We start from the raw sequence: 14,368 nt of genomic DNA on the forward strand, positions 1-14,368 counted from the left end.
AAAGTGATCATGGAGCCGGAGACAGCTCTGTTTCCACATATCTCGCTTAAAACCTATTAAAGAATTGTGTTTTAACGCCAACATCGTTCTCACTCCTCCCACTTCCAGGAGCTTGGATCAAACGAATGAGTAAAAGAAACAGGCGACATCCACACACAAGCCGAGTCTAGCAACCACCTACCACAAGCCATCTGTCCTTCTACCTCCATTGAACTAAATTGGTAATTTTATTTCATGCGACAGGTAGTAGGCTAACATCTCAAAGAGTAAAGCATAGACGTATAGATTATGAAGGATTCTGTAGCTAGAACAGCCTAGGTAAACAATTATTGGATTTTCCTTGAGTAAAAATATATCTACACATTGCGGAATATGAAATATTTATCCACACTGTTCATCTTCAAATTTGTAACACATTCGTCGCCTCCATTAATCCAGAAACTTGCAGTTCCCTTATCCCCCACAACTGCGACAACCTTCCTAACACCGTGTTCGTCATTGCGGATTCGTAAGACGCCGCCTTTATTGCCATTGGGAGGCGAAAACCAAATCCCCACAGAGCCTCTGACACATCGAGTACTATCTCCATAAAGACATGGCCCAGAAATAGTAGTCGATGTCGATACTTGAGTAGGCGCACGCGCGCAAGTAAATGCCGCTAGGGCTCCAGTAGTCGGAACAAGGAGGGCGAGTAAAGTTTGAAGTTGCATTTTTATACTGCTCAATACACCTTGAGTTGTTAGCTTAAATATTCTGATATCCTTGGTGAATGCAGTTAAAGCTATACTAACTGAGATTGGATGTAATCATATAGAAGGTGACATAGATAGGATCAAGATATAATTAAATGCAGGATTAATACTATATATATTCAACAGACTTCAAGGTCCCTTATTAAGATGAATTATCGGAGGCCTTGCAAATGCCGATACCTTCATGCTCGGGTACTCTTAAATTCCCGAGTATAGTATAAACTAGTGTGTCTTTCGATATTAAGCCAAATTAATCCACGAGTCATGAATACAAATTCTTGATTAGAAAAAGATATGTAATATAATAACGTTCCAAGACTAGTGGTAATGAGTTTATTAAAGCAAGTAGTCGACTAACAAATATATTAAGTAGCAACTCCCTTTAATCTCTCAAGCTATGAAGCTAGTAAGTATACTTGCGTATAATACTTTCATCTCTTTGTAAACTTGAACTTAGAATATATGTTTTAATGGGTTTAAACCCTGTGGTATAAATATATAGCAAACACAGCTACTCATTGAACCCCACAGCTTAACCTTTGCTACTAGTGAAATAGTCATGACTGCCTAAGAACAACAACGACCCAAACCAAACCAACTATTTATGTTGTAATAGCCGGAACTCCGGGTTGAAGTGGCTCCGTCGCCGGCAAGCCTGCCAGCACCCAGGTTGCCTATGTGACTGTCAGACCGGCAGACGGCTATACGTACTTATGCAGGATATTCTTCTATAGACATCAAACACAAGACCAGTGACCAGTTTTCCCCTTAGTTTCCATTCTTACGGGTACCCTTGTGATCGGTACCCTTGTGATCCCAGCAAATTTACCCTGTGAGAGGCATGCGAAGGTGGCGAATTGTCAATTCACAACCGCAGGCCCAGAAACGTAGAAAATAGTACTATTGAATAGTCGCCAATGTTCGCAGACCTAGTACGTTTGACTAATCTGGTCGCCTGAGATTTGCTTGTCTTGGCTTACACTTTATCAAGGGTTAGCCCAGCTTTGATCTATGTGTCACTATTTTTCATTGCGTAGTTTCGGTTCTTCTTATTTTCTACTTTTCGGAACACTTACGGGGCTGAGAAATGTCTAGTATAGAGCCAATTGAAACCTTGGTGTCTCCTTTGATGCTAGTAGCGCCATTATTAAAATTGAATCAGCATATCCTCAGTCGGAGCGCTAGACACCAGCCCCGAAAGCATGTAACCAAGCAACCTGATCCCAATGATTATGGGAGAGATGGATCCGCTTAAGCTGAGGTACAGCAAGGTGCTGTGAGTGTAAACTGCTCTTCACCTTGGAAACAAACACATACATTGACTATACAGTTGCTCATTGTAGAAAGGACCTCCAGAGAAGTAGCTATTGCTCTAATTTGAATGTGTTTAATTCACTGTTGCCCTAATTATAGAAATGCGATTTTGGTGCAAAAACAATGCTGCGTACCAATTCCGTTATTTCTTGGCAAAGATAAAGTTTCTTCTTATTTTTAGATTGAATTTAGTAAATCGTATCATTGAAGCCTATCCAGACTCTGATTTTCTTGTGAACTGACATGAGATAATAAGCTCCTTAACACTGTTCCATCCATAGTTTGCTCTCTTTCCCCACCACCCCCACTGTCGTCCCTACATACTCATTTTCTATTGGTTGTGATAGGCCAGTCACCTAGTGCATTCTGCTTGCACTTACCGCTTGCTCTGAGAGCAAAAGTTTGACCTAACACAAAGAGCTGATAACCTTTCAATCGCCAGTTATTTTTCAGCTTAACAACCACACCATGATAACTCTACCAGAACCTTATGTTCATATCAACGACTACGCGAAAGACTTATTAGAATTTATCAGAACGCCTCTTGTCCGTCAAATTACTGGTGGTATTCACGTCAATGATGCTTTGATCTACAATGCATGGGAGGCTTTGCCTTCGGAGTGGACGGCGTGGTGGTCCTCACTTCCCGATCATCGAATGGCCCAGCAAGAATTAATTGATAGCATTGAAGAAGCGACCACTCGATCATGTTCGCCCGGCGACAGCGGTAATGTTTACCGGTCACAAGACCGGCCGGAATCTCTGACCAAGTGGCTTGAGGCCTTACAATCTCTTTCCCTTCCCCGCACCCAGCGTACAGGTCCAAGAACCAGACTTCCGGAAGTCCTAACAAGCCGTATGAAGACGAAAAAGATCGATGAAGTCTCCGTTGCAACCGCTTATATTCAGAGCGTCTGCGAAGCTCGCAATATCACACGAATTATCGATATGGGATCTGGTCAAGGCTATCTCACCCTGTCTCTTGCTTATCTCTTCCCAAACCTACGTTTACTAGCCATAGACGGCAGCGAGTCACAGATTGCCGCCTCGAAGGCATGCGCTGCAAGCCTTGGGATTTCGGATGACCGTATTCAACACCTGTGTCGCTACATCGACGGTTCAGCGCCACTGGCTGATGAGATATCAGAATGGGCCCAGGGAGAGCAGTGTATGCTGGTTGGTCTGCATGCCTGCGGAAACCTATCTGAGCATATGCTGAAGTACTTCACCACAATCCCTTTTATTACTTGCCTAGGTGCGGTTGGCTGTTGCTACAACCACATCATCCCCCGTTCTGAGTCTTGCCCGGATGGATTTCCGATAAGTGCGAGAATGAGGGAGCATGATGTGTTGCTGAGCGCTACAGCTCTGATGACGGGCTGCCAGGCGCCGAATAACTGGGAAAAGTCAAAACCGGGCACAGAAGAGTCCGTGTACTCCAAAAGGCGCTTTTATCGAACCCTTCTGGAGAAGGTCTTCTTTGATAAGGGCATCGAACTTGACAAAGAAAACAGACCAGTCTGGGGCGTGCGGAAGGGAGATATGGCAAATTTCACAAGCTTTGCAAACCGAGCAATGCAGTGCATTGGGATAGATAAGGACAAGGTCAGCAACGCTGAGCTTGTTGCCTACGAAGACCGTTATCGGCATTGCGAGGGTAGCATAGCGATATTATGGACGCTCAGCGTACTCTGTTGCAAGATTGTCGAAAGTGTAATTGCCCTGGACCGATACTGGTTCTTGGTTGAGGGCGGAGCGAGAAACGTGGATATATTGCCCATTTTCGATTACAAGATCTCGCCGAGGAATCTGATGCTTGTCGCTAACAAGCCAGATGAAAATTTTAACTCATCTGCGACATTATAGGCTTGGATAACATAGATATAATCAGATTTCGATGCTGCTTGGCAACGCAGCCTTATGGGTTCATACCATGCCGTTGATTGTACGAGAAACTTTTTAGAAGCGTTCCGCAACATACACAGAGAGGCACTGGGGAGCAGTATGTCCATTACGACTGGCTGCCGAGGTCTAGAACAACGATTGCCGGCCAGTTACCGGGTGGGGCCGGCCCGATGACCCCGCTATATGACAGACCGGGCCGGGTGATATTAGGAGCCGGGCCGGGCACAATGCATAGAAATTTTCGCACACAGGGACGACGGTGAAACAATCTGCAGCATGTATGTATGCCGGAGCTGCCAGCGATTGTTTCTCTTGGCTGATCTTGGTCCTTGGAGTAAATAATCTGGATTTACCGGCAGTTTAGGTATTGATTTTGCCAGTCAAGATCAGTGGAGATTAAAGAATCACATCACTCACCCACAGGACGGGTTGCCGTTTGATCTTTTACATCTCCATCGGTATTTAGTTTAGATCCAGTTGTTTGGTGATCCGGGCCAGCCGGTTGCCGGTGATTTATTGGACCCCGCATTTCCCCGGGTCGCGGCCGAGGTCCCTGCAACAATCGGGTGATCTACGATTGAATGCAAGACACCCACTCTGTAAATAGAGCCCCATAGTTGAACAACTATTAGAAGGAGCTGGACGGCATTGCCCCCAGACTTGCAGCCAGTTCCCTCCCACTTTGTCAACCCCTCGACAACCCAAGCTTACCCCACTCAAATCACCAAAATGGCCGACGTCTTTGCCAAGCTTCAGGACAAGTCCCTGCTCATCTCTTCTGGACTGGTTGCCGGAAATTGGAAGAGTGGTCAGGACGGAAAGGTCTTCCCAGTCTACGAGCCATCCAGCGCAACAGTCCTTCAAGAAATCGCCAACCTAGGCCGACAAGACTTCATTGATGCTATTGAGAGTGCCAAGACTGGAACAGCAAAGTTTTACGAATCAACAACAGCAAAGGAGCGTGGTGCGCTGCTGCGAAAGTGGTATGACCTTGTCATTGCCAACACCGATGATCGTGAGTGACCTTTGAATCGAGTGCTATGTCCAAGAAGAGTTTTCTAACCTTTACCCAGTTGCCCTCATTCTGTCATTGGAAAACGGCAAGACTTTTACCGAGGCTAGAGGAGAGGTTGTCTATGCTGCGTCCTTCATCTCCTGGTTTGCCGAGGAGGCCACTCGCTCTTATGGTGACACAATTCCCTCATCTTACGCCAACACCACAGTCTTGACATTCAAGGAGCCGGTTGGCGTTTGTGGCATCATTACCCCATGGAACTTCCCCGCGGCCATGATTACCCGAAAGATCGCCCCAGCATTCGCGGCAGGATGCTCAGTCATCATTAAGCCCCCGAGTGAGACCCCTTTCAGCGCTCTTGCGTTGGCCAAGCTGGCCTTGGCTGCGGGTATTCCGTCAGACTGCCTCCACGTCGTCCCGACCAAGGATAGGGAGGCTTCGATGGAATTGGCCAACAACCCTATCGTGAAGAAGCTCAGCTTTACCGGTTCAACAGGTGTGGGCAAGATGCTTACCAAGGCTGCGGCGGGAACGATGAAGCGCGTGAGCATGGAGTTGGGAGGCAACGCTCCGTTCATTGTGTTTGATGACGCGGATATTGATCAAACAGTCGAGGGCGCCTTGATTTGCAAGTTCCGTTGCTCTGGACAAACCTGCGTGGTAAGGCCAATCATCCCACCGACTTGAAGCCGTCATACTAACACTGTAAAAATAGTGTGCCAACAGACTCTTGGTTCATGAAAAGGTCCAGGAAGAGTTCATCAACAAGCTCGTTGCCAGAGTTCAACAGTTCAAGCTTGGCCGTGGCATCGATGACGGAACCACTCAAGGCCCTCTTGTCAACGCGGCTGCGGTTCAAAAGGTTGATGCTCACGTTCAAGACGCACTCAAGAAGGGCGCGAAGCTCCACACAGGTGGCAAGGCCCCTGAGGGCCTTAAGGGCTACTTCTATGAGCCTACCGTCATCAGCAATGTCACGACCGAAATGGAGGTTGCACATGACGAGACGTTTGGTCCTTTGGCAGCCATTTTCTCATTCAAGACCGAGGCTGAGGCTGTGGAGCTTGCAAACGCAACGGAATACGGTCTCGCTGGATACTTCTTCAGCAAGGACATTTCTCGCGTGATGCGTGTGGCCAGGCGGCTTGAGTGTGGTATGCTGGGCGTCAACACGGGTCTAATCAGCGCAGCTGAGGCCCCCTTCGGCGGTGTGAAGGAGAGTGGTTTGGGCCGCGAAGGTAGCAAATACGGTCTGGCGGAGTACCAAAACATCAAGTCGGTTACCATTGGCAACCTTGGCTTCAACTGAGCTGAATGCTGGGTTCCGAGTCATTGAGCGGTTTCGATTTCCCTTGGGCCCAAGGTTGAATGATTAAGGACGTGGGGACAACAAAAAGTTTCCTTTAATGACATAGCGTTATGTACTATTGTATTTTTTTGCCTTGATCTGGTTCTCGTTAATAAGTTCGAGCTGTTCAGATCGCGTACGCATTGAAGAGGCATGTTCGGGCTCACCAAGAGCCAGGAGCTATGACTGACATGCGTAGTCACCGCACAGGCGTCATCATGTTGGCCTAATAGGTGGTTTGATCTAATGTGTTGAAACAAGTTTCGTCACTCAGATGCACGATAAGCTTCAGCCAATCTACCCGTCTGATTGATCTTACTCGAACCATTAACCGAATCATGTCAATCTGATCTTCATGCATTACTAAGAACAATCCCTCATATCCCTCTTCCCCCAACTCCATTGAAAGCAAACCCGAGACCTGACGCCCGTAAGAAAATATCCCCTCGCAAGAATCTAACCAGCGAAAACAACTCCAGTTTTATGCGCCTGCTTTTCAAGGTACCCCCGTTGTTCCGGTTGCAGAACCATTAACTCCGTTTTAGCAACAGCTGCAGCCACTGCCCCTTTTGCCAACTCCTCCTCTATACGCTTCAAACACTGATTGGCCGGTGACGGACGATGCACTGTCAACAGCTTGACAGCACTAGTTGCCTTTTCGAGAGCTTCCACATTTCCCCTATGAGACTCGCAAGGATTTGGCATGGTGATGTCTACTTTTCCTTTGGCGAGACATCTGACGAGCGACCCCAACAGCATGCTATTGCACTCCTCGGCATCTGGCGAGCTGTGGTAATATCCTTTCATGTATCGACAGCCTTCTTTAAGACATCTGTACAAGATGACGAAACGTTCGAGATGGGCGGATATCAAAGCCTGACGATGCTTGATGATGTTCTCTGTGCGTGGTTGGTGTTAGCAGGAATAAGGTAACTCATATTCGAACCAGTTCAGTGAGAACCCACCAAACACTCCGGGCGGCCGCAGATACACGATTCTGTCAAGAGGAAAGTTGTAACCCTCTGGTCCGAGCTTCCAGACCCGACCAAAGTGACCGTAAACCAAGCGTCCCTTGAGGTCGATAACAGACTCGTATGTGATCTTCTTGTACATCTCCTCAAACGTCTCAGCATCGCCAAGCTCCCAAGCCACACATAGTAAATGCGCGTTGTCTTTCTCATGTTTTACACCTTGCATCCAAGTGCGAGCCCACGGCCGAGTGATAACCGTCATGTCGTACTTTTCTGTAATGGTTAAGACGTCGTACAGGCGCATCAAGGGTAGCTTCTCGGGAACTAGATTGAAGCGGCCATGGACGATGTTGAGCACGATTTCCATTGCTTCCGTCGCATCTTCAGGCAGGTCAACGCTCCATTCCCCAGCGTTTTCTGCGGGGCGCGATTCGGCGAATCCGCCGAACAGCATCGTCTTCAGAACCGGGGAGCTTCTACCGAGGGCCCTTGAGCAAACGACGAAATCTTGAGGGGTCTCGTCAATCTCGGAACCCACGTGCAGCCGCAGGTCGCCCTTTTCGTCGAGATATATCGTGGGCGACGATATCAAGCTCGACACCGGCTCCGTAACCATCATCGTACAGACAGACATTTTGAATACAGTAACCTGAGCAATAAGGGGGAGGACTGAGGAGTTTCTCAGGAGAACGGCAGATGATGAGGAGAAGAAAATAAGATATTAAGATACTTGCAATACTCAAGAGTCTCCTTAGACCTCTGCCATCGAGAGCATGTATGATCCGGCGACGGGCGTACATGGTAGGGTAAATATGGCTGTTGTGCAGACACTGTCGTACCCCAGTGAACGGACCAGGATGTCGCCCATGCGAGAAAAGGCATAAAGGGGACCGCAGATCACAACGTGATAACCCGATGACATGACTAGTTGTTTGTCGGAATCCGTCCCTTGAGCTAACTTTAGGAAGAAAGGGGTCCACGATACTTGGGACGAAGGGTGTTGTTCTGTACCTTAAGCTATGCGTTATACCTGTTGGTCTCAATCCACCCAATAAGCAACCCCGACATTTGTGCCTAAAATGCGTGAACCCGCGGTGTCATTTTACGAATCGAGGCAAGCGACCGTTGCAAACGAAGATGGGGCATACCCCAGCCCGGGTGCGACCCTGGGCCTTGGAAATCCGATGTTTTCCTCTGAAAAATCCGGGTTTTTGGTCAAAGGCAAACAAGGAACGTGGTGGGACAAAAAGTCGGGATAATTAAAAAAGAAAAATAGTAGGGCAGAAAAATTCAATAGGTAATTGATTGAACGGCGTGCTGACCTTTTCGAACGGGGATGGACCCCCTCTCTTGTCCGTTACCCAGTGAGACTTGGGAGGGTAACACTTGGTAAAACAAACAAAACATGTGAAACCAAGATTTGATCCTGGCTCAGGTCAGATTGCAACAGCTTTTGCAACAAGGCTCAGTTTAGGGGAGAAAAAGATTTGAGTCCAATCGTCTGTGGTCGGACTTTAACCTCTGGCTTGCGACATACAAAACGTGGTTTCGTCATTGCTGGTTTCTTCGGCAAACTTACGGGTCGAATATCTTCCTGGGCTTTTGGAGGGATTCATGAATCGTTGCTGCACACCCAGGATCTTTGCCGACTCGTGCGGACCCTACCACTTACATGATCCAGTTCAAAGCCTAGGATTATGGGTGAATGGAAAGTCAGCCCGATCGCAGAGAGGGATGGCCCCGGCATTCCCAGCCTTCAGGGTCCAACACACCATGATTGAAATCGTATCATTTCCCAGTTCGGATAACAGGGCGCCCTGTTTTTTCAACCTTATGCGGTGTTCGCCTGTGGAGCTCTCTCATCATGCCCAAGACGCGCGCCAGCACGTTTTACACAACCAATATGGTCTTGGCTGTGTCTTCTTATGCAGTTATTCCAGGTGATAATCTCAAAAGATATTGCCATTTGTTCCCCGTTTTATAAAGATATTAAGGAAAATTACTCGTGTTTCGCTGTTCATGGCTCGTCTACACCTACCAGCTTGAGAAGGGCAGCCGCAGATGTGTTTCTGACATGGTTGCACATAGCCAACAGCACAAGTCAAGCTCGATACTCCACCGGCATGCACGACACTTTTGGTTTCTACTGCCGTATATGACTAACGGCCGGGCATTTATGGGAAGTGGAGTGTGCGGAGAAGGTTTTGACAGGATAAGAAACGACAGGGGGACACTCATAGAGCTATCACTTGGCCCTCGTCTGTTATAGCGAGTAGGGACTTGGGAATTTCTTCAAGCTGACGATATCGGCTTCTGCGCCCGCTCATCTCCGAACCTCTAAAGGCGCTAGAGCAGTTTCGCTTGATGGTCTGCCGAAGAATGTTGATGCCATCATCAGCAGAAGCTTGAGCGCCGGAGAATTAGAGCAGCAGGGTTGGCACTTTTTGCCAAGCTCGAGACAGTTTAGACGGCTTCTTGTTTTCGACGATGCACATGTGAGCTGTATTCATTAGCTTTTCAGCCGTTGTAGAGATCCGCTTCCCTATGACGTCTGCCGCAGCTCGGCTTGTCTGATGCTTTCGAACGGAACAACTGCGACAAAGACTTGCAATGGGACGACAGCAAGCTTTGAAGATGCATCCGTGGCGATCCTCAGGGTGCCGTATCTCGTGGGTCCACAAAGTCTGTCTTAAGGGTGGTACCCCGCAAAGCTCTTTGATGGCATGCGTCGCGTCTTGAAGATAGAGTATCCATACAGCAACGGCCAAGTTGGCAACCCGGTTTCGCATGCTGCCGTAACACTTAAGTTTAAGGCAGTACGACATCGTCGAGTGATAACCATTCTCTAAACCGAGCCCATGAGTGTGACAGAAGAAAACCTTCAACTGCATTCAACTTTGAAGATTTTCAAATATGATTTAACGATGCCAATGAGAAAGTATTACGGAGAGAGCTTTCAAGACCTTGGAAAAGTAGTTCAAGAGTCTTTCGCCAAAATACAAGGATCGTGTCATTCTGAGCTTTTCAACCTTATTCATGTGAGGTACAACCGCCCAGACTTCCAGAAAACATGACAACATTGTTTTCAACGCTGCCGCTGTCCCTGAATTACGAGTGATAATTCAGTGACCAATGATGTCATTACTAGCATGCCAATTTACTTATGAATCAAAGTTCAAGCGAAGCCCAAGTTTGCAAGCTTTCGGATGCGTCGCCTACTCAGTACCGAAGCATCACAAAACGATTGACCTGGAAGGATTGGTGCTTTGGCTCTGGCTTCTAATGTGATGAGCGGTGCCCCGATTTCCACTGCTGATTTTAATATGGCTTTGACCATAATAGAATAATCCTGTAGAACAGGGTATTCTCGAGGGTTGATTTTGTGAGCTGCTACCGCCTGGTCCCGGCAATGTCCGTAGACTGACGATACCAGACGGAGGGCCTGGGATTTGATATGATGACACCGATCAACCATGTGATTTGTTACGTGTATCAGATGAAAAACCCGGGCATAAAAGATATTTGGACACGAACTAATTTTGAAAATGGTGTAATGATAAGAATCAGGGTATTTTGTGCTTTAAGCTGAAAGGAGTGATGAATTAGCGGTCGACATTTGCCGCGTTCTCTGCTATAAATCCTCACTCTACTATTCGGATGCCCAAAAACGGACCTGACTGAAAGATGTGTGGTTCAAAGCTTACGTTCCTTTCCCTGAAAAGCCGTCTATAAAAAAAAAGGGAGGACGCCATATATTCTCGCTACTCAATATTACCTACTCTGTGTGTTTGCATGGAAACGGTAGCTGTTCAATAGCTGTGGTTGCCTGATGACAAGCCATATATCGAAACAGCTGAATGGGTTACAATCCCAGTCACAACAAAGAGGGAACTGTCGTAATTGACAGCTGAAGCTAATGCCGCTTTGACGATCACCAAGGCAGACAGCTCCGGTAGATACGGAATCGACTGCCTGATGGAGGCAACCGTGGGGGCGGGGTTTTACAGGGGTCAAAGCCAACACAAGGATTGGCCTCAAGGCTCCTTGAGTGGCTGACTGGCATTAAGCGAGGGACGGGTGGGTCCTCTACACAATGGTGCGCGCACTGGTCCGTGCACCTGCAGGCAGTGTCAATCGTGCCTGACTTTAGTTGGCTTTGACTTGACTTGGACGGCAACCAAAAATGCGTCTCTACTTCACGACATCTACACCATTTCGTCCCAGTACAACACTTGGCTATGGAAAAAGCAATTTTGCATATCGGATGTCATGTTAAATATTCCGATCCAATCCTTTCATGTTTAATGAAATCCGCATTATTTTCTACTCGTCCCAGCTAGGCTAGTTTGCTTTTTTTTTTTTCCATTTCGACCCCGTTCAAGCCCCTTGGCTTTTCTTTTTGACTCACCACTGACCTCGGGGCTGAGTACCACGTACCGATGCAAGTCCTAGGACCGCCACTAAGATGTAGGCCTCAGCCGCCTTACGGGTCACTAGCGGTTGCGAACCAACCTGTCAAAATGCTGGAATCTTGTCTTGGGATGCCATGGGCAAGCATTGTTGATGCTGGCCACACAATTGCAGCATTCAGGCTACTGCATTGGCCGCATGGGTGATACCCTTATCCCTATATATCTCTACGCAACTTACCAGTCTCGGCTCAGTCCTACCTTTCTGTTGCCATCTTACTTTCTCTCGAGTTCTGCCTTCAATCGCTCGCAGCCTTCTCTCGAAACCCATCCGCTTATTCGTCACAGCATTCGTTATGGGGCTTGCTGATGTGTTTGACAGGGAGAACCTGTCAGACGCGGCATGGAAATTGCGATGCAAGGTCATGCCGCAGAAGGAAAAGATCGGTCGCGACATCAACGATATCGAAGGCAGCCTTTCCGACGATGACCCTAAAAAGGTGGTGGCGAGTGATCCGACTTTTGGCATCGACATCGCCGTCAAGACACTCTACGAAGGCAAGAATAGTTGTAATGGCATGTACGATTGGGTCGACTTTCCACCAAAGCAACTGAGCAAAAAAGCTGTCCTGAGCCAGGACCGACCCGCCATCAAGGTCTATAAGATCAAAGATCTCGAAAAACCGGTCATCGGAGGCAGGTTCTCTTTGACCTATGCTCAGATCATCATCCAGAACCCGGGCTTAGTCTCCGCCCTGGAGCCCATTCTTAAAAAGGAAGATGTCCACCTGGATCCTACCGATGCAGCGACCTTCCAAGCCCCGTTTCGTCCGTTATACTTTTGTTATGATGAAATCCTTAGCCTGTACAAGACGACCAGCGATTCTTCGCTTAAGGACTACGCGCAGCTCTTGGTACGAACGTTGGACGATATGTTGGGCGAAACCCGTGAGAAGAAGCGCCGCCTGCAGGCCAGTGGACTTATCAACTTCAAGTTGGCATGGACTTACTTCCCGCGGGACACTGTCGTGTACAGCTATGGCCGTAACGCCGAGATGCTTTGCAAGGTGAAGGATACGGCATATGAGCAGACAGAATGCGGCAAGATCTTCATGATCCACTGCAAGGTGCTTTCCTTCAACGGAGACGCGTTTGTCTGGACCGATAAGACGCTCATTGTTCCCGAGTTTTCAGGGAATAAGCCAATCAGCGACTTAGATCATTACCCTTTGCAATTCCACTCCGATCCGGACGGAGTCCGCCAGCGTATGCATGCTAGAGGTACAAGGGTGTTGGATCTCCAGGGATTAACTTATTGCACCTACAACGGCATTGCGATTGATGGGAAAGACAAACATAATGTCGAGGGTCGAATTCTCATCGACGTTGTTGGCTTTAACAAGTACGAGCGAACTCAGGGCAAAAGAGAGGCCAGCGACCCGCAGACTCTGAAGAACCGGGTTACGAAAAAGCACACCGAATCCAACGAAGATTCCGAGGGGAAACCGAATGTCAAGGCCGACGGAAAGAACCACAAACACCTCAGTGAGAAGCGCCAATTAGAAAACAAAAAGGATATGTTGTCTCGACAAGATGATCTAGTGTTTATTTCACCTCTCATTGAAGGTTTTGCTTTAAAGAACAAACTTTGGTGTAAGTCGACTTTCAAAAGAAGTTAAAGACATTAAATAACCAAATCACTAACAATCACCAGTGGCGTTCTACGTCGAGGATATTGGGCCGATTGTGTGGAATAACGAGGCTTATGACCACTTGGTGTACGATGAACAACAGAAGGACTTGGTTCTCTCTTTCGTAGAGAACCACGGCCTCTCCAAAGGACAGCAAATGGACGACGTTATCGTGGGCAAAGGCCAAGGACTCATCATCCTTCTCAGCGGACCACCTGGTACCGGCAAGACCTTGACGGCAGAGGCTGTTGCGGACAGAACACACAGGCCACTTTTCTATCTACAAGCAGAGGACCTCGGCATCAACCCGGCCTCACTTGGGGCGAATATTTCGCGTGTTTTTGAAATGGCGACCGAGTGGGACGCTGTCATTCTGCTCGACGAAGCCGATGTGTTCATGGCGGAGAGGAATCCGCACGATATTGCACGCAACGAGCTCGTGTCCATCTTTCTTCGGGAACTAGAGTACTTCCACGGAATCATCTTCCTGACGACTAACCTCTACCATACAATCGACACGGCTTTCCGTAGTCGAGTGAGCCTACATTTGCTCTTCAAGCCATTGACAAGCGATGCTCGCGTGCTTATTTGGCGCAAATTCCTTGGTCGGCTGCCCCAGCAGAATGCCACCCAAGGCAGCAATGAACTCCTGTCGGATGAGGATCTCAAAGATTTAAGCCAGTGGCAACTCAACGGAAGAGAGATTAAGAACGCTGTCAAGATGGTAAAGGCTTGGTGCGATCACAAGGGCTACGAGATGAACCTATCTAGGTTAGAGAGCGGTATCCGGGTTACGAGTCCGGAAGCTTCCAAGCAGGGCCACGTAGTCGACGACGACGAACTTTACAGCTGAGTCTGAACAGAAAATGTTATGGAAATTGTAAATATCTGATTTTATTTATATCGCATCCAAATACCATTTAACTTGTATGGATATGACCATCAATGACGTTGCGTGGTGTT

The 14,368-nt window shown here is 47.9% G+C and overlaps 5 protein-coding genes across 5 annotated transcripts; 3 read left to right on the top strand and 2 right to left on the bottom strand.

Annotated features, from left to right (window-relative positions):
* Positions 1-356: 356 nt before the first annotated feature.
* CTRU02_208267 (uncharacterized protein) lies at positions 357-810 on the bottom strand (the record flags this gene model as incomplete). Its single annotated transcript, XM_036725796.1, has 2 exons — positions 357-730; positions 792-810. The coding sequence occupies 2 exons, from the start codon at positions 808-810 to the stop codon at positions 357-359; spliced, it is 393 nt and encodes a 130-aa protein (XP_036582510.1).
* A 1,724-nt stretch (positions 811-2,534) lies between these two features.
* CTRU02_208268 (Protein RRNAD1) lies at positions 2,535-3,932 on the top strand (the record flags this gene model as incomplete). Its single annotated transcript, XM_036725795.1, has 1 exon — positions 2,535-3,932. The coding sequence occupies one exon, from the start codon at positions 2,535-2,537 to the stop codon at positions 3,930-3,932; it is 1,398 nt and encodes a 465-aa protein (XP_036582509.1).
* Positions 3,933-4,700: 768 nt separating this feature from the next.
* Positions 4,701-6,295, top strand: CTRU02_208269 (succinate-semialdehyde dehydrogenase; the record flags this gene model as incomplete). The annotated part of the gene is made up of 3 exons (XM_036725794.1): positions 4,701-4,986; positions 5,045-5,646; positions 5,702-6,295. The coding sequence occupies 3 exons, from the start codon at positions 4,701-4,703 to the stop codon at positions 6,293-6,295; spliced, it is 1,482 nt and encodes a 493-aa protein (XP_036582508.1).
* A 495-nt stretch (positions 6,296-6,790) lies between these two features.
* CTRU02_208270 (uncharacterized protein) lies at positions 6,791-7,939 on the bottom strand (the record flags this gene model as incomplete). The annotated part of the gene is made up of 2 exons (XM_036725793.1): positions 6,791-7,233; positions 7,300-7,939. 2 exons carry the CDS (start codon positions 7,937-7,939, stop codon positions 6,791-6,793), a joined length of 1,083 nt encoding a protein of 360 aa, XP_036582507.1.
* A 4,131-nt stretch (positions 7,940-12,070) lies between these two features.
* Positions 12,071-14,258, top strand: CTRU02_208271 (Vacuolar protein sorting-associated protein 4B; the record flags this gene model as incomplete). The annotated part of the gene is made up of 2 exons (XM_070205060.1): positions 12,071-13,367; positions 13,426-14,258. The coding sequence occupies 2 exons, from the start codon at positions 12,071-12,073 to the stop codon at positions 14,256-14,258; spliced, it is 2,130 nt and encodes a 709-aa protein (XP_070061135.1).
* Positions 14,259-14,368: the final 110 nt, after the last annotated feature.

The sequence above is a fragment of the Colletotrichum truncatum genome (genome assembly GCF_014235925.2).
Source record: "Colletotrichum truncatum strain CMES1059 chromosome Unknown Contig_0005, whole genome shotgun sequence".
In the NCBI taxonomy this organism is placed as follows: domain Eukaryota; kingdom Fungi; phylum Ascomycota; class Sordariomycetes; order Glomerellales; family Glomerellaceae; genus Colletotrichum; species Colletotrichum truncatum.